The sequence below is a fragment of the Schizophyllum commune genome (genome assembly GCF_000143185.2).
Source record: "Schizophyllum commune H4-8 unplaced genomic scaffold SCHCOscaffold_1, whole genome shotgun sequence".
NCBI lineage: Eukaryota > Fungi > Basidiomycota > Agaricomycetes > Agaricales > Schizophyllaceae > Schizophyllum > Schizophyllum commune.
In genome coordinates, this window is record NW_026089538.1 from 3,968,610 (window position 1) to 3,987,206 (window position 18,597).

General features: G+C 59.0%; 7 protein-coding genes across 7 annotated transcripts; 5 read left to right on the top strand and 2 right to left on the bottom strand.

Annotated features, from left to right (window-relative positions):
- Nucleotides 1-118: 118 nt before the first annotated feature.
- Nucleotides 119-1,042, top strand: SCHCODRAFT_02695850 (uncharacterized protein; the record flags this gene model as incomplete). The annotated part of the gene is made up of 1 exon (XM_003035577.2): nt 119-1,042. One exon carries the CDS (start codon nt 119-121, stop codon nt 1,040-1,042), a length of 924 nt encoding a protein of 307 aa, XP_003035623.2.
- A 2,326-nt stretch (nt 1,043-3,368) lies between these two features.
- Nucleotides 3,369-3,944, top strand: SCHCODRAFT_01144257 (uncharacterized protein; the record flags this gene model as incomplete). The annotated part of the gene is made up of 1 exon (XM_003035576.2): nt 3,369-3,944. The coding sequence occupies one exon, from the start codon at nt 3,369-3,371 to the stop codon at nt 3,942-3,944; it is 576 nt and encodes a 191-aa protein (XP_003035622.1).
- A 3,090-nt stretch (nt 3,945-7,034) lies between these two features.
- SCHCODRAFT_02042186 (uncharacterized protein) lies at nt 7,035-7,867 on the bottom strand. The gene has a single exon (XM_050341592.1). The coding sequence runs from the start codon at nt 7,502-7,504 to the stop codon at nt 7,160-7,162; it is 345 nt and encodes a 114-aa protein (XP_050203178.1). The 5' UTR covers nt 7,505-7,867; the 3' UTR covers nt 7,035-7,159.
- Nucleotides 7,868-8,261: 394 nt separating this feature from the next.
- SCHCODRAFT_01186546 (uncharacterized protein) lies at nt 8,262-11,364 on the top strand. The gene is made up of 13 exons (XM_003035575.3): nt 8,262-9,034; nt 9,085-9,221; nt 9,274-9,369; nt 9,419-9,651; nt 9,704-9,851; nt 9,904-10,005; nt 10,057-10,110; nt 10,161-10,379; nt 10,437-10,579; nt 10,630-10,734; nt 10,783-10,866; nt 10,920-11,255; nt 11,305-11,364. Exons 1-12 carry the CDS (start codon nt 8,283-8,285, stop codon nt 11,220-11,222), a joined length of 2,376 nt encoding a protein of 791 aa, XP_003035621.1. The 5' UTR covers nt 8,262-8,282; the 3' UTR covers nt 11,223-11,255; nt 11,305-11,364.
- SCHCODRAFT_02608582 (uncharacterized protein) lies at nt 11,062-12,693 on the bottom strand. The gene is made up of 2 exons (XM_003034757.2): nt 11,305-12,693; nt 11,062-11,255 (listed from the first exon to the last, which is right to left on the bottom strand). The coding sequence occupies exon 1, from the start codon at nt 12,606-12,608 to the stop codon at nt 11,490-11,492; it is 1,119 nt and encodes a 372-aa protein (XP_003034803.2). The 5' UTR covers nt 12,609-12,693; the 3' UTR covers nt 11,062-11,255; nt 11,305-11,489.
- Nucleotides 12,694-13,478: 785 nt separating this feature from the next.
- On the top strand, nt 13,479-14,613 carry SCHCODRAFT_02608585 (NAD(P)-binding protein). Its single transcript, XM_003035574.2, has one exon. It carries the CDS (start codon nt 13,814-13,816, stop codon nt 14,480-14,482), a length of 669 nt encoding a protein of 222 aa, XP_003035620.1. The 5' UTR covers nt 13,479-13,813; the 3' UTR covers nt 14,483-14,613.
- A 146-nt stretch (nt 14,614-14,759) lies between these two features.
- Nucleotides 14,760-18,460, top strand: SCHCODRAFT_02608590 (uncharacterized protein). Its single transcript, XM_003035573.2, has 3 exons — nt 14,760-15,091; nt 15,138-16,758; nt 16,809-18,460. Coding segments are annotated over exons 1-3 (2,784 nt in total). The 5' UTR covers nt 14,760-15,089; the 3' UTR covers nt 17,970-18,460.
- Nucleotides 18,461-18,597: the final 137 nt, after the last annotated feature.

The window sequence follows — 18,597 nt, forward strand, 5'->3', positions numbered from 1 at the left end:
AGTTCAGCCGATGCTACCGCAATCGGATGGATGACTCAAAGGGGCAGGCGTGCTGGAGGGTTGATATAAGAGGCCGGGCTGTTCATAGGCGGCAAGTCCCCGCCCCAGGCGCCCTGCGATGACCATCAACCCGTTCGACGACGCCATGTCCGTTCCCCGCAGGGCCTCCCGCCACCGCCCCCGCTCGCCAACCAAGCGCCATCGCGCCTACTCACCCTCCACCCGCGCAGACGACATCTCCCGCCTGCTCGATCCCGCCTACGCCTCACCTACTTCCTCCTCCCGCCGCGCAGAAGGTGTCTATGTCGACCACCGCGGCGAGCTGCACGATCCAGACTTCAAGCTCTTCCCGCCGCTGCCCAAGCCCAAGGCTCCGCGCTGGGAACGCGAGGAGAGCGTAGATGACCTCGACGCGCTTGACGACGACGACGAGCCGCGCGAGACGCGTCGGTACACCCCCTCCCCATCATACACCCCCACCTACTCCGCACCCTCATCCTACACGCGCGTGTCGCAGTACCCAACCGTGCTCCCCGCGTCGTACGACTCGGAGGACACCGTGCTCGGCAGTATCGCGCCTTCCTTCGACGATGAGAAGCATCCCAAGAGCCGCCGCTCGGCGCTCAAGCTGCGCATGCGCCGCCGCCGGCGCGATACGGACGCGACTGCGGTTACTGTTGAGGAGGAGGAGCCCAGTCCCGCCGACACGCCATCGCCGCAAACGCCACCGTCGCTCCTGACGCCCGAGTTGCCGCGATCACTGTACCCACAACATCCGCCCTCTCCGCGCCGTGCCCGCCGCGCGTCGATTGAGGAGATGTCCCCGCCGGTATACGATGAAGAGGAGGATATCGAGGAGGAAGTCGATGAGGAGGAAGAGGAGGAGCCCGCGCCACATTCCCCCGATACGGAGGAGACGCCCAGCTGCACCAAGGCGCTGCGCCTCCAGTGGCAGACGTTCACCCTGCGCATGCGGTTCAGCGCGTTTCGGGTCGAACGGAAGGTCAAGCGGCGTCTCGGGCGGCGGAAGGAGAAGACGTAGTACAGACTGCGCCCCCACACCGCGACACCTGCTCCTCGTTGAGCCTCCCACTCTGGCCCACCTGTCGGCTATCCCAACTCGGCATCCACGCCTCGCGCCACGTCGGCGGCGACGGCTTCATCGCCTGACCCTCCTTCGTAGTCGAGGGGCGCCGCGCCACTGCATGCACATATCCATGCGCGCATGTACATAGAGGCGCGCGCTGCCCGCTCTTCGTGCTTCCTGTGCATCTGTTCCCCATCTGTGCATCCTCATCCACCCCATACATAGATGTTTCGCTCTGCCCCATTCCACACATCCGCCATCCCGCTCTCTGAGCGGCGTCTGCGCCGATGGCGCCTCATCCGTCCCCCTCCGTCCGTCTCGTCTCACACACGATTCTCAATGCACTTTTGACCCACGCACGATATTCATGCATCACTACAGTATACATATCATGTCCTTTCTTTCTTCATGCGGCCACGGTCGCTGTACATTATGGGGCTACGCCATTCATATGCTTTTCGAAGACGTACCTACGATTCTTACGCGGCCGATAGGGCCTCCAGTCTGGATAGTGCAGACTATTATTCTCCTTAGCACATTGTTATTCACGTACGCGATTACGGACGCGATGGAAATGGAATGGAACACGAATTTGAACGAAACCGTCCTTTTTGTCTGAGCCTGGGAGGTGATTGTGCTGATTGAGCGTGCGCGTGATGTCTCTTGTCCATCTCAATCCATCACTCGTGGGGAAGCCTTTGAGATGCATCTTCCTGATAATCGACGTCCCTTGCTACCCCAGAGGGAGATTATCGGTCGCTCGGGGCTGCCCGCCTGCTGATAATCTCGAACTCGCGCGCCGCCGTTTGCGAGTGGGGACTCGAGGGAATGCGGCTTCAGTTGAGGTCATTACACGCTCCTTGCCTTTCATTTAGCACTTCTGCGGGCTCAGTGACCTTCTATCAGCCGGTCTATCTCAAGCGAAGGCTAACGGTGGGCTGACTTCATCGCGACGTGACCGTGAAGTTCGACGGTCAACAAAGTCACCTGAGCATGTTGAAGTTTGCTCTGCGGTCGAGCGTCATCGCCTCGTCTTGCTCCTTCTGACTCCTCTTCGTCCCTTGCATTCCGACGGCATTCCGCGATGTACCGGTCGTCTCTGCGATGTTCGCCCGCGTTGGGCTCCCTGCTACTCATCTGACGCTCCCTGATCTTGAAATTTCTGGAGTTTTCGCAGTTGACAGCTCCTCTTTCCTTTCCACCACCCTGCGGTCATGATCACGGCCAGATAGCTACCCCTGCAGATCACTGATATCTTTCTCCTGACCGGAGACTTCCTCCAGAGCTCGTGAAAATCGAGGATGGACGCCGGGGGAGGGCAAGTCCTCTGATTCTGCGGGGTATCGGGCCGGAAATGACCCGCTCGGCTCACGCGAGAAAACGTGGCTCGCTCCGGGGCGCTTAGACCCGGTTCACCACCGCGGAACGTGCAATGCAGGCCGGCTTGGCTTGCTGGCCGTGAAATGACCGGCCTCGTTCCGCGTACCTGGCGCATGCGGCCATGACGCCTACCACCGACCACTGACAGCGCAGCCTCTCCGCCGGTCGCACAACCGTGGCCTTGTCCTGCCAGCCAGCGTTCGGCTGTCCTTGTCTGCGGTGGGGCGCTCAGGCATGGTAACGGGGGGCGTGCGGAGAGCGGGGCTTGGTATTCCTGGTCAGCGGGCTGGTGACCTGTTGTCTGTCGCCCAGCGGGCTTTGTCTGGCGTGTTTCTGTCCATCGGCGGGTCTCAGGACTGGGAAAACCGAAGTAGGCCTCGGAGGAGGTGCCTGCGTGGTGCCAGTGCCAGGTGAGAACCTCAGCTATTGTGCTCTTGCAGGTGATACGTGTGTGGCATGCGTGCTGAAGAGCGACAATAGGGCGAATACTCGGCGGTCCCGCGCTACGTCTCAGGCTGGGACAGCCTGTTCAGTCGATCTTGTGCTGTCCACCTTGCCTTCGGGGTAGCTTCGCCTCGTCTTGTCACCGTCGGGTGGGATCCTTGCGAGTCTTGGTTCACTCCGCTATCCTGCATAGCCTGCTTTCGGCTTGCGAAGTCCAACACCTCGCTGCGTTCACGATCTCTCCCCTGCGCTACTCGCGTTCAACGTCTAGGCCAACGGAGGCGGCATTCCATCGTTATTATGCGTGCGGAATCCTTCGCGAGTCCTCAGCGTAAGCCAATCCTACGACGAATAGGGCAAACAAAGGGTTCTGGATTCGGACAACAAGGCCGTACATTGTATTCTTGCTGCCCAATCACAACATCACCTCCCATCACATCGACCTCTCGCGCCGCACATGACCCTCCCGCCGTCGCGGTCAGTCGTCGCCATCACGCGCCCCGCCCCGTCCGGGCGCTCACAACTTTCCTTCACCCAATCCTCGAACATCGTACACGATCGCGTGCTCGTGCGGCCTTCGATGCGCGGTCTATCTCGAGCAGGATCCCTCCGTACGGCCTCCCACAAGACTATTCATGCTCTTGCTGCGTCGCCTCCCTCCGAGGCTCGACCGCGGTTGAGAGCCGCGCGCTTGCGCAGGTGCAGCCTCTCTCCGCCCAAAGCCGCCCGCACACCAGCTGCTCTCGTCCCCCGATACAGCGACTCTCGGGACGAGCTGGCTCATCTCTGTCCGTTGCTTGCCCGACCACCAGCGGAGGGTTGCACGCGCTCTCTCAGGTCCCTCCGCGCTCGCGCATTTGGCCCCGTTGCCTTGTCTTTCGTTGCTCGCCGTGCCTTGTGCTTGTATCCCTCCATGCCAGGTCAGCGCCGTGTGGTCACGATCCCCTTGTTGTCGAGGTACTTTCCCTCGAGGCTGCGTTGTACGTCTTTGCCAGATATCTTCCATTCCCTCAACCCACACGATGTTATCTGATCTCCGTCTGGCTCTCGAGGTCTTCACAAAGCTCGGGCTGACCCAAGGCTGATCATGGCGCTTACTGAGCAGTTGAAGTTTTCTCTCTGACGAAGACGAAGATCGGACTGACTCATACAAAATTTCCATCTGTGCGCATTTCAAGACGAACTTCTTCAACCATCACCCGATGCTTTCAAGCCTTCTCCGATCCCGATGCGCCTCGGAGATGCTCAATTCTCACCTACCTGGATATCAGCTGCGCCATTGGACGCTCTCACATACGTCCTCCTCCGTCTACGACGCGCACCCCCGTGCCGCTCCGAGCTCGGACGGCAGTCTACCGGGTACTCTTCCCCCGCGAACGGCGGGCTTGTCGAATTCGGATTACCGTGGCTCTATAGGAATCGCAAGGAAGCTCCAACGCTGCTATACTTAAGTACTAACCGAGCACCTATCTCCTCTATCTTTGGTCAGCGCACCTTATGCTCTCTTATGCCTATCCATCTTAGCGTCGACTGCGCGATACTATATATTGGAAGTTGAAGTCGACGAAAGCTCAGTTCAACCGTGGATTCCCACGCTCACACCCTCTGTTCCGGGGCCGAGGAGCCGCCGAGGCGGGCGCAACTTCAGCGCGGTCCAAAAATCTTAGAGGCCGTCCCGCCTGCTCGAAAACTCTCCTGCATATGCTCGACGTCGATCTCATCCAGCTCGGGAAAATTTCTACTAGATCGCAGAAGAGCCTGGAAGGCAATTTTCAGGTGAACCTGTGAAGTCATAGAGCTATAGATGCTTGCCGTTGTCGGTTCATATCGGTGCACTGGCTCGTTAGCACGAGATTTGCTTCAGGCTCGCTCTGCATCATAGTTGAGTGATCGTTCGAAGAGAATCGTCACGAAAGGTACAATACGTCGAGCAAGGCAAGGCAAAACAAGCAACGACAGATGGCAAGGCCCGTTAGCCATTTTAGGACAATAAGGCTTTCCAAATATGGTATGTTCCGAGTACATCCCATCAATTCGAACTTCCGAGGATACAGACGCTCTTCCGGGCCAAATGCGCTGACATATGGTGATAGAGCATGCTCCGAAGCCAGAAAATTTATCTGTAGATGCATCATTTGACCCGATAAGGCCTTCAGGCTCATGGAGGCTCGTTGTCCTGTGAGCGCGCTGCACGCCCAAAGCCCCAAGACGCTTGTCAAGAAGTTTGCGGCCGTATCTGCTGAGCCTTACTGGGTCAGCAGCAGGTCAAGAGAGAGACGAGCTTGGTAGGCGACCGCCACTGACGACAGGGATGACGTCCTTGCCCGAGAAGGGGAAGGTGGCGATGGGACTCGAGAGCGGCAGACATATCGGTAGCGTACCGCATGCGACCGCTGAGCACAAGGCGTGCAAGTATTGAGGTACGTACTGCGAAGGTTGGTATAGTATGCCAAGTAAAGATTGTCTGAAGCTCTATGCAGTGTGATCTGGAGTAGCGCTAGAGCCTCAAGCGCACTGACGCGTATTCGCCAGCGAAAATTCTGAGCTCGAAGGCTGGCCGCGAGTCGGTATCAGTGCGGATCTGTAGTACCTTGAGGGTTAGCTCAGCATCGATAGTCGGATGATTCGAAGGGATTCAACAGAGTCTTCGCGGCTATGACTTCGCATAGCAGGAAAGAGCCTCGCAGTGCTCACTAAACTGTGTATTGTGGGCGATGCCATCTCTGGCATGATTGCTGTGGGCAGACGGCGTAGAGGGGTTCAAAACATTGCCATATCCAGCGACTAACATGTGTAGTCCGACGACGTGCTCTCGCAGACCCTGGCACTTACCCAGTTCATGTCACTGCCTGGTAGCATGAGTATACGGTGCGGCAAAGGCAAGGGACGGACGTACCCCCCGCTCTTAAGCGATAACGAGCCGAGCTGGGTCAACATATGTCGCCGCCACCAAGCGGCGCTCCAGACGGCGCGCACGACACACCAACGTGCGTACCCTGCAGCACGCAAAAGTTGCTACCCAGCGCAGGGCGCTGTCAGCTGTCCCGACATGCACTGAGCGAGAGGCGAACCAAAATGATACGATTTCGTACAATTTACGGCCACGAGGCGGTCCACTTTTGGCCCGCTCGCGCCTCGGGGAGCGAGAGGACGTACTACAGCGCGAGGACATGCGTATTTTGCGGTCGGAGGTGCGGGAGAGGGCCGTCCAAGAAGGCTTCCTCAGGCGGAACAATGGGGCCTAGGCGCGGAGGGGGCGGCCGTGTAGGTGCCGCGGAGTCGGAGGGAGAAGGGTCCTTGCTCCATGGTCGGCAGTCAAGCGTGAGGCGAGAGGGGTATGGGGACAGGAGATTGGGTAATGGTTATGTCGCTGAAGTGAGAGAGCCCATGGCCCAGTAATCGGAAACAGATTCGATAAGGGTGAGAAGTACAGAGGTATGTCAGGAGCGGCGCTCTCCGGTACTTGACTGAGGGGTATGACTGGAGTAAAAGTTTCAGATCAGCACGCCAGCCAGCACCTCTCCAGCCTGCGCTCCGCTCGGTGCCACAAAAGAGCTTGGGAAAGTGGCCATGGGAGGGAGGTGGAAGAAGATCTGAAAATGAAAGGCACCCGATCCGACACGTGGATGATATTCGCGCTTAGACGCCGGTCATCAAACCCTGCCGGCGGTTCGGCGACCTCGATCTTGGGACTTCATGGCCGCGAACTTGAAGGTCACTCTCTTCAGCGGGCCAAACAACGCTACAACCGCACGTCAACAGGCTCTTCATCGTGTAATAAGGCGCTCTCCACTCGATCTATCTCTCCAATATCGGACCTGATCAGCAGCAAACAGGCGGTGAGCACGCAGCGCACCCATCTTGAAAGACAAAAGGATTCATAGGATGCGCCTTCGATTGTCTTGTGCCACGCTCTAGCCTTACAATCAGATCGGAAACAGGTAGCGTCGATACATATCGCCCAGGGCCCTCATATCGATACCAAGGGAAAGGAAGGGCCGAACTCTCTTCGATGACGAGTAGGTAGGAAACCTGTGTCCCATCTCCCTCATGCGCTTGCTGGTTCGACGCGCCACAGTTCATTCCCGAGGTTGTACAGTCAGCACCCGAGGTCGCCGTCTCTCTCATGACGCGGACGATGATGCCCCACGATGCCCGACGATAGACCTATCACCTGACCGCGCCTCACGACTTCAACGACTTCATGAAGGCGAAGAACCTACCCTAGTTGACTACGCGGCGTGCCCTCTAACGCTGCCCGATGTGGGAAGATGAAAGGCTTGTCCTCGGCTGGGATAACATATCGCGGCGCGAGCTGGCTCGCTTCGCCCATCCTGGTAACTGCGGCGCTTGGCGGGAAGAAGCTGGATTTATGGAACTTTGAGAAGTTCCTCGAGCAGTGAATGGCACTTGTGTGGCGTGCATGGACACGGTTGCAGTGCAGGCAGGACGACGTACCTCACGGTAACAGGACGCAGATGAGATACTGGTGAGCCTAGGAGAGGCATTGAGTGCGCCCGATGTGTGCCGATGGGATCGATCCAGCGCTGTTGCCGATAGGCGCCTTAGCAGTGTCTCTAGCGTGAAGAGCATGAGGACGAACACAATTGCAGTCAGAGCCGCCACACTTACGCATGAGTCAGCCGCTGGGCGTCTAGCTGTACTGGGCGCCTAGAGAAGCGGAAGGGCGGGACGACGCATGCGTCTGGTGCCGGGTTGGCGGCGTGCAGGCCAAGGTAGCTGTATAGAAGCAGACAGGTACAACCTGAGGCGAGGTGAACTGTAAAGACGGATCGTTCGCAGGAGTGTGTGCTGTGTTCACGGCAACTTGTGGTCGGGGCATGCGGTCGGTCTGGTCCTTCGCAAGCTTCAATTTCGCTGGCGGAAGAGTGCCTTGCTGTGAGTAGGCTATGTTCCATGCTCGTGCTGCTGACTGTCAGCAATGCGGACCATAGTCGGTGGCTCACTAGCACTATCGGCTCGTGACATGCCAGGCAAAAGCGTGCGCTTGGGAGCAGCTATCACTCAAGCCTGTCGGTGGTTATAAGGCCGGTAGATTGCCGGAGGCTTAAGGGGGGTTGATGAAGATAGACGTCTGTATCGGCCTTGTGAAATGCACAGGAATACAAGAGAATTCTTGACGACCGAAGGTTCCCCAGTGTCTTTGCAGCTCGAATGCTTGTGAGATATCTCGAGTGAGCGTAGCATGTGTTACAAAGGGAGGGAAGGACATAACGCCAGATTCCAGCGACGCAGAGACCACTTGAAGATCGCAGAATGTTGAAGATGAAGATGAAGAGATGCTGGCGCATCAGGACGCGATCGAACTTGTCCCGCGCGTCCATATTCGCGCGACTTTGCTCTGTCCGACATGTCACGCTCGCTGCGGCCGAGGACCTCACGGCCGAGCTACACTTTCGCTGCTTTAGACGACGAAGGCGACGCGCAGACGTCAGGAGCGGGGCCATCGCGCCGAAGAGCGGTCGACGATGATGACAGCGAAAGCGAATTCGAGCTCCCTCCCAAAACTGACGACAAGGCTGGAGGCGGCGATGATGACGACGAAGACGACTTCATGGAGGACGAGGGGGATGTTGAAGGGGACGACGACCTCGATGGCGGCGTTGGAGAATCGGCCTCCGCCGTCGCGAAATCTGCGCGTGCAGCTGCAAAACCTCGCAAGCGGAGCAAGACCGTCAATCCCACGTATACGGCCCCCTCGACGTCCATGAAGTCTGTGGGGAGCGTCGGTCTGTCTCGCGTCTCTCGCCGCCAAATGTACTCGCTGCCAACCCCGAGCGTGAAGCACCGACATCGCGCGATCCCCCTTTACACGCACGAAGGACGCGTCGAGCGCCTGACGAAAGAGCCCTCTCTGTTCGGCCCGTCATCCATCTCAGCATGCAATAACTTCACCTTCAACAAGAAGGTGATTGATCGCGCGTCGAAGGCCTGGGGCTTCAACGTCGGTGCGGGCCCCGTGTGGGACATGGTGGAAGATCGGTCGTGGTTCAAGGAGGGAGCGCCCTTCATGACCCAGCCTTACTTGTCTGAGGGTGCGAGGCGTCCCGTCGTACACCAGCATATCCGTGTCAAGCCTGACTACAAAGTCATAAGCGCCAGGTGCGCACGCATATACCTCGAAGCCCACTCCCGTACTGACGTTATCTCAGCGACGCTCAAGCATACCTACCAAGGGAAGTTGGATCAGATGGCAGCTTCCAATCCCCTCCCCCCATCCATTGCTCTTTTGGTAAAATCGGCTCCCAAACTCGTGTCGAGACGAAGATGTTCGACGCCGTACCGATTTGTAAGTCCCTCACATCTCACTCTTCGTCTCGCTAATGATCTCAGTGACTTAGCGCAATTTCTGCCCGATAGCAAAAGTCATGTCTTCAATGCCGGCGCCCCTGTTTGGGGCCTCGATTGGTGTCCTATACACCCTGACGAACGTGAAGGTGTGTCTCGCGTCACACGTCCCGCCCGGATGCTTAACGTATGGGATAGCCCGGTCGTATACGCAATATCTCGCCGTCGCGCCCTTCCCTTCGAAGTCCCATTCGCCAGACTTCGGCGTCAAGACACCACGACCATCGCCCGCTTGCGTTCAAATATGGTCGCTCGCACCGGCCAACGGTCGCGCGAGCGATGCGGGAAAGATGAAATGCGAAATGGTGCTCTGCGTCAACAGCGGGCCTGCTCACGAGCTGAAGTGGTGTCCGCTTCCAACGCATGACTCGGTCAGTACAATTTGACCCCGTCGCTCGTTGCAAACTGAACTTGTTTTGCCAGATATCGGACTCGATGGACAACAGCTCGACGCCTCGAAAACTGGGCATCCTCGCTGGTGTCTTTGAGGATGGCTCCGTTTCATTCTACGTCGTGCCGGAGCCGCAGGATGTCAAGCACGAGGATCACAACGACGATGAGCCCGTCTTCGGTGGGTCTTTGTATCCATGTTCTAGCATATAGAATATCTAATCGGGGTGTAGTCGAACTTCCTGAGCCGGTCATTCGTATTGAGCTCGAAGAAGCTGCTATCACGTCGATAGATTGGGCCAACAGCGACTGCTTAGCGGTAGGCACCGCGCACGGTACATCCTGTTGCTTCCACCTTATTTGGTGAATTCTCACGCAATAAACAGGTACCATCGCCGTGTACAAGCTTGCCAACGCCTTAAAAGCCTGCAACGGACCTGGTGCGTTGCTCTGGCCTCACAAAGAGGCGTCGAATTGATTATTCGCGTAGACCCCATCCAACCTATCGACCTCTTCCCTACGCACTACATCACTGTGCATCAGTCTGCAATCCGTGCTTTATCATGGATTCGCGCACCAACTGCTTATGCGTCCGGCGAGCTGAATTTGACCGACGACCCTACTGTCATCGCGAGCGGCGGTTACGACGGTGTCGAGTGCTTTACGGACATCAGGGAGGGGCATGGATGTGCAATGAACAGGACGAGAGGTGCATTCGTCGTCTGCCTCGTACGTCTGGGCATTGTGCTGACGCTGACCTACGCAGATGTGATCTTGACGATGGCTTACGCGGCATACGGCGCCGGCGTCATGACTATCGACCACGACAATATCATCAAGCTGTATTCCGTCTCTCCTAGCATGCTTGGGCGAGGACATATGTTGTTCGAGCCTCAGGGACCTGTCTGGGTGAGGGAACATGGCAGCTGAACTCGCAACAGTCCACTCACATCTCCCAGTCTGTGGCGGCGTCGGACTACCACCCGCAAATGGCCGTTGCATCCGCGGATGGTTCATGTTCGACGACGAACATGCTGCGCGGCACCAGGAAGGGCGGTTCTGTGGTATGTGCATCGTCCTTATGACTGATGATTTGGCTAACGACTATCAAGCCCTTCTTCGTCCACAAAATATATCAGCTCGACTACAGTCGCAAAACAGGAGAGTATAGGATGTTAGAACGCTTCGTCCCGCAGGTTAGTACCTTTCCGTCCGCGCCACCCGCAAGTCTCACGCGAGTTATCGTAAGGAATTGCAAGACCGTCCCACGTACAGTCGACTGAAGAGGGGAGGGAAAGTCCCCCAAAGGCGTTCCACTCCTGCTGGAACCGGTGCTTGGCCGCCCGAGGTCGGTGTGCACAAGGTGGCGTGGAATCAAGGGAATGGCCTCGCGCGGTCGAGCATGCTAGCCAGCGCGACGGCGGCGGGACTTTGTCGCATCGACGTGCTCTGGGGAAGGTGGATGAAGGACAAGGTGCCCTACCAGGGCGTTGACCAAATCCGAATGGAGGACGGTGTGATGGACGTGGAGTCAGATGGGTCCGACGACTGAGTGTCGCGCTTTCTGAAGCATTCGAAGTTCTTGGTGCGTGTTTGTTGCCTCGATCTTGTTCACTCGCTAATGTGGTATCCAGAAACCCATGTTGTAATTGATATATCTAATCCTGCAGGTATACAATCCAAAATCCCAAAGACGTGCGGTCAATGATACAATGTGTCTATGAAGGTGCATGCGAGGTAAGCGAGTCATATGTGTGGGTATCATGATGCATAGGAGAATGAGGCGAAAGAAGAGAAAGCAGAGAGAGAGATGCATAGTTCAGAATGCCGCATCAAGCGAACGACGGCCGGCAATGAAGGCGTCCGTTGGTCTTCCTCCAGCAGTGCGCTGGGAGAGGCTGGCGAGGCGCTTTTGAATCTTGCGCTCGGCGCGGAAGAGCCCGAGGCGCACCGGGAGGGAGGCCGCCACCCACTGCTCGCGCATGTGGTCGGACATGGAAGGGCGCGCCTTGTCCTGCGCAGCCTTCGTAAGAACCGCCGAAGCAGAACCAGACCTGAAGCGGCGGAGTTTGCTAGAGCCTGGCGAGGAAGCGTCATCACTGCACAAGGTGTGGTCGCTGCTGTGCTCCGAGTCGCTCGCAGTGTCCTTGTCGGTGACGAGAGTGGTGTCGCCTCCTTCGCTCTCCTCAGCGACGGTGGCGTCGGCAATTGGCTCAGAGGTAGGGTGCGAATGCGAGCTGCTCGAGTGGGAGGACCTTTCAGACTTGCGCGAGAAGACCGAGGAGATACTCGACTTGCGCTCCGTCTTTGTCACAGGCGCGGCGAAAGTGATGGGAGGCTGAGGAGCCGCGCTCGGGGCCGGAGAGCGGCGCGCCGCGTATGGGCAAACGGAGCGCGGGCAGTCGCAGGGGCGGGAGCACGGGTAAGGGTGCTTGCACCCGCACGGGCGCTCGTTGCTGAGGAACATCTCGTCCTCCTCCTCGCTCGCGATCCGCACACGGCCCGGGTTGCGCAGCATGTGGTGCGCGCGGTTGTGCTCCAGGTCGTAGAGGTGGGTAAGGCTGGGGAACTCGCGGAAGGACGGGTCGTGCAGCTCGCCGGTGCTGTCGACGTACACGCCGTCGTAGCGGCGCGCCTTCGCGACGACGGAGTCGGACGCGTAGCCCGAGTCGAGGATGCGCTCGATGTCCTGCTTGGGCGTCGCGGGCCTGTAGCGGGTCGAGGTGCGCTTGAGGGAGCCGATGCTGCTAGTGGGGGAATACATGATAACCGCGGGACTGGGGGTGATAATCGGGTGGCCGAGGATAGCGAGATGCGACGAAGCGTCTTTGGGTTGCAGGGTACGGACTTCAATGTCCCAGAGTGCGCTCCTTTGGTGGGTGCGGGGGCGCCTTTGGGTGGGCTGGTGGATGAGCCAGACGGCAGCGGGGTCGCCCATTATAAGGGTCCCGCCTCTGATCACAAAGGCTTCATCGATGGTCAACAACGGGTCTTTGACCCATGTATGCATGTTGTGTATGTTGCTGTGGCTGTCAGGCGCGCAGGACAAAGCGGGCGCGTGTGTGCTGGTTTGTGATACCGTGGGGCATTTATGAACTCGACACGTGTCCGCGCCTTTGACCTGCGCCGCGTGCGCGAGCCACACCTCCTTTTAAGTGGCTTCTTATGGCAACGTTGCGCTGAGGTAGGTGATCCGATGTGAAGAGGAAGAGGGGCGCCGGGCGTTCTGTGGTCATACAGTGGGTATGCGTGGGGGGATGGTGTGGCTGTTGTGTGGCATGACCTACAGAACCTCGAGCAGCGAGGATCCCATCCTCGGAAGCTGGAATACAACACAACAAAAGGTGTTATCGTCATGGATACCGCACTGCCCAGATTCTCAGCAACAGTAACAAAATGTTGTCTTGTGAACCATGCGAATAGATGAATGCCACAAAGAACAAGGACATGCGGCAGTGCAGCAAAAATCGATCGCATCGATGCACCAGAGCAGCATGCGTTCCTGCCTTTCGCTTAACCAACCATCACATCTATGCACATCCGTGCATCACATACGCAAGTCCAAACGAGGAGACAGATGCGCTTCGTCTGTCTTTGATGCAACAAAGCTTTCCTTAATAGGAGATTATGGACATGTACGTCATCGTAACTCAACTCGGTGACCGTAATCACGTCGAGTTCCCCAATGTTTGCATTGGAGGGGTCCGAGTTACAGCTCCATCAGGTAGAGCGGATGACCAGGGGCAAATACCAAGAGCCTGCGACAAAAGTTTCCTGATCGGGAACAATGACAACTGAATTGCGTGCCATTGCAGCTCCCTCAGTCTATCTCCGAGTGCAAGTGGGGCGTCAGTGCGTACTCTGTCCTGTCGCACCGCCTTGGCGAGCCCTCGACGGGAAGTTGAGGGGCCGCTGACAGTGCAGTCGCATTTCCCGCTGGTGGCGGAAATCGCACGGTCTCCAGGATAGGGGCAAACTGTTCGTCGGAAAATATGAGCATAGCTTATTATACGAGCTGGACAATGTGGGTCTAGCGGACAGGCCTTATAATCTTCCACAACTCGCACCTCTTGTCTCCATCAGCCCCCACAACCGCCAGCCACCACCACCGCCAGCCACCACCAGCAGTACCACCTACGAAAGATGACCCGCCTTCTCATTCTCGGATCCACTGGGCCTTCGGGTCTCGAGCTTGTACGCACTGCGCTCAACGACATTCCTGACGTGCAACTGGTGCTCTACGTTCGGTCGCCTCAGAAGCTGCCGGAGGAGATCAAGTCGAATCCCGCTGTCACCGTCGTCGAGGGCACGTTGGAGGACACCGCCGCGCTTGAGCGCGCCCTCGAGGGCGTCGACGCCATTCTGTCCGCCCTCGGAGCCACCGGCCCCTCCCATCCGAAGAACACGCCGATCGCCAAGTTCTACAGCAGGCTGATGAAGCTGATGCGCGAGCGGGGCATCAAGCGCTTCCTCGTACTCGCGACGCCATCCGCGCCCGACCCGGAGAACGACCGCTTCAGCTTCGGGTACAAGGCGATGGTGCTGTCCATCTACCTGCTCATCAACCCGGCTTACAAGGAGTGCCACACGCTGGGCGAGATGCTCCGTGGGCCGGAGGGGAAGGACATCGAGTGGACGATGGTCAGGGTGCCGTATCTGTCGCACGAGGATAGGACGGACACGGTTGCGGGATATGTTGGGGATAGAAGACTTGGCTTGAAGTTGTCGAGGAAGGGCTTTGCGCAGTTCATGGTGGACGAGCTGAAGAATAGGCAATGGGTTCGCAAGATGCCGGTGGTCTCGAATGCATAGCTCGTTGTGTCTGTATGTTCTCTTGTGTTTTCCTTGTACCTTTTGGCCGCACAAAGTAATGTTCAGGTTCTCGGAGCCTTTCAACCATGCAGCGAGGTTTGACGCGAAGAAATGCCGCCCGCAAGTTGTCGCCGTAAGTTGCAAGTGTCATGTCGAAGTCCGTAAATTGCCCGTAGGCTAAAGATGGAAAGCGGTGGCGCCTTCCGTCTCCACACGTGACGAAGTTGAACTTCCCGTTCCCCATGGAAGCCCAACTCTAAATCGTTCTTGGTCCTGACGACCACTCATATATCCAGCTCATCCGCCAGCGCACTCTTCCTGCCCTCTCTATACAAGGAGGGCCTCACAGAGCAGCAGGATTCTGCACGTGGCCGGGTGTCTCCATCATTCGGCTGCGCTGATCCGAGGTCGCCGTAATCTCACACCGGATTTGCTACCCTTTTCCTGCAACGCAGCATCATTTGCGTCTCTTGACTCTTTCCTAACCCCAGCGCTCCTCTTTACGACAAGCTGCGGCCCTTTTCAGCCCACTTTTGGCGTTTTCCTGCCGTTACAAGACGCTGGACGGTTGTAACCTGGCCATAGTCGCTCCTTACCTTGACTCCCAATGTGCGTAGCCTGTACGATCCGCAGGATTAGCACTGACGGGGCGCAGGACGACTTATGCCCAGCGCAATCAACCCACGAGCCTCAAGGAACGAATTGCCGCCCTCAATGCAGGCGCTGCGACCCAGTCGCGCGCTGTCTCCCCGACGCCAGGGATACCTGTCAACCCACAGGGCTCTTTGAGATCGAAGGTCGCCCAGTTCGAGCAGAAGGGCCCCGTTCCAGCGCCCAAGACGTCCTTCGGCAGCGCAGCGCCTATCCCTGGAGGCCCTTTGGAACCACAGCTGACAGGCAAGAGCGCGGCGCCCGGCCTCGGACCCCCGCCGCGCGGTGCGAAGGGTACTCGCAGTGTTTCGGCACCCTTCGCGAGCGAGCCTGAGGTGCCCAAGCCGCCGCCTCCGCCCTCGTCCACGTCCACGTCCACGTCTATATCCCCGGCACCGTCCCCGCCCGAGACGCCTCCCAAGCTCGCGAAGGACCTGCGGCAACGGAGTACGTCCTTCGCCGCCGCGCTCGATCGTGCCCGGCATGCGGAGCAGAAGGCCAAGCAGCGCGAGGCGCGCGAGCGCTCGCGCGTCACGCCGAACCACACGGGCACCTCGCAGGGAATCGCGCCACAGCATACGGGGTCGAGCGGGCCGATGCTGACGCCCATGCACACAGGCGGGAGCACGATCAGCTGGCTCGTGCCCATGAACACGGGCGGGAATACAGGCAGTATGCTCTCCCCGCACGTCACCGGCGGCTCGAGCTTCTCCCATCCCGAGGGCGCAATAACAGAAGACCCAGAGGAGATGCACCAGCAACCGGTGAAGCCGCCCCTCACGATTGGCGGCGATCAAGCGCCCGAGGGCGCGACGCCCGCGTCACCGAAGGCGAATGGTATTCTGCCCTCGCTATCCACTGCTGAGCTTCCTATACCCACCTCTACCTCATCCCCTGCGGACGACACATCCTCGCCGAAAGTCCCTAATCCTCCTCCTCCCGATACCCGTACTGCTCCCACGTCCCGCCAGGAGAAACGAGAGTCCCAGACCCAGTACATTCAAGTCATGCCCCCGCGGCCGCCGGCTGACGTCCCATACACGCCGAATTCTTCATTCAACATGGACGAGGAGGAAGAAGCGCCGCACACGCCTACTCGCGCTTCATACGCGCGCTCGCGACCGATGAGCATGCTTGAGTTCGATACCCCTCGATCTCTTCTGGGTAGCCCGGGCGTTGTCCAGACGGCCGAGCGCGCCACTGCGTCCAAACCCCTCACCGTGCAGCCGCCGCCTCCGCCTGTACACGTTCGCGGAGCCAGCCAGGATACGCCTACCACGCCTACGCACCGCGTCGGGCGGTCAATCACGCTCTCGCATACGCCTAACTTCCGTGCACAGACCGGCGAGCGGGGCTTCCGTGCTGTCGTGCATGCTCGTGTGCGGGAGCAGTCGAAGTGTACACCTCCGCCGCCGGAACCGCCGAAACCGAAGGCGGCACCGGCGACTACGATCGTGAGCGAGGAGGTACCTTCGACGCCCGGTCTTGGCGACCTTGCATCGTTGTTGGGGCAGGCGGCGATGTTGGAGGAGCAGCTCAGTGCGGGTGTGCTTCCGGACGAGACTCCAGTGCCCAAACCTGAGCCCGAGCAGGCGCATAAGGAAGAGGAGGCCGTCATGTCCGCAGTGAGTTTGTGTACGCGAAAGTCTTACGCTATACTGACTGTCGCATACAGCCCAGCGAAAGCGAGGCAGAGCCCGAAATGGTCCTACCCGTCGGCGCGAGCATCGGTGGGCGGACGAAGCGGAAACGGACGTTCAAGAACCCGCTCGCGAAGGTCGGTGTGCGGAGGAGCCGGACGACGGGGAGTATCTCGTCGGTGACGACGGAGGAGCCTGTTCCTCCTTTGCCCACCGTCACTCCTGCGCCAGAAGTTACGACGACGCCCTCGCCAGAGCCCAAGCTCGTCGCACCGAGGCCCGTAGCTGCGAACGCTGCATCGTCTTCGGACACATTGCAACCACCACCAGGCCCGGGGTCGGCGCCCCCGACCCCGCCACCTAAGGTGCCGAATTCGACCCTCGGTCGCGCGAAGACGTCCGCCTCGACGCCTCCTTCAGCGATGCCCGCGATCGATGCCGATGGTCATCGCCAGCGCTTCTCCACCTTCCGGAGCCTGTCCACCCGCAGCTCGTCCGCGTTTTCCGCAATCCGGCACAGCATGTACGTCGGGCCCTCGGACACGTCCGACAACGCCTCCATGATGTCCGCGAACAAGAGCGCCGAGTTCGACGGCAGCGCGGAGGGCAGCGACCTCGGCGTCGCGTTCCCGCGCAAGAGCACGAGCCGCGCGCCGAGCGTGAAGAGCCACGGGAGCGGGAGCGTGCGCAGGCGGTTCGCGGACAAGATCTGGCCGGGGAGCCGCAGCCGCGTGAAGAGCAACGTGAGCCGCGCGGGCGAGGAGAGCGTGCGGGCGACGCCGAGCATCGACATCGTGCCGCCGAAGTGGGAGGAGGGCGACATGCCGAGCTTCGATGCGAGCGATATGCCGAGCTTTGCGGTGGAGGATTTGGTGACGAGCACGCCACCGCGGGCGAGGCGGGGGTCGGGCGAGTCGACGGCGACGACGAAGGCGAGGGAGCAGCCGAAGCGGATGGAGGTGCCGCCTGTGGCTGCCCCGGCGACGCAACAAGGTCAGACCTTGCACCTGGCTCAGCCGGATACGCCCCAGCGGCGGCAGTCGTGGGCGTCGTGGTCCTCAACGACAACCTCGCCGTCCTCGGTGTCGTTCGACCCCGCGCTCGTCGACCAGTTCCCCTCCGTGCCACAAAGCATGCCCGAAGGCCAGCGAACCAGCGAGGATCCCGCCTCGGTCGGGACCCTCGGCCTGCTCTGAGCTAAGCGATGCTCATTCGGATGCGGCTCTCCACGCGTATACGACGCCCACACGACGGCGACGACACACGTCCACCCGTGTATCATAGGTACGCGATAATTTATACGCCGGCGCGCGCGCAATAGTCGCGCGGGTTGCGACTCTCGCGGTGCAAGATCCTTGGGTACAGCCAAGCCTGTCAACGCTTTTGCTGCGCCCGGTCCTGTCTGTACACATTCGATATTCCACCGCTACGCGCGCTGCACTCCGGCTTCTCTCATCTTACTTACTCCTACTCGTACTGATCTTCTGCGCTCGTGGCGCATCTTTCGACTTATCTTACATTTTGCGCCGTTCCGGTGCGGCTTTTTGCATACTCACGTCTATCTCAGTACGGATCTACTCTCGTTTTAGTGTGCTTGTCCTGAATATCTGGAGGGGCTTGTTCTGTTGTGCATATATAGAATCTCCTTGCATCGGCAGGCTGGAACAAAACATCCTGGTAGACTTCCGCCCGGCACAGGTAGGACCGCTTTGGGAAGGCATTGAGAACTGAATTGGGTGATCAGTTTACCGGCTACTGCCATAGCCGAAGCCGGTTTAGCGCCCTAAGTGTCACGATCGGCGCGTCATTGGCGACTCGCGAGCG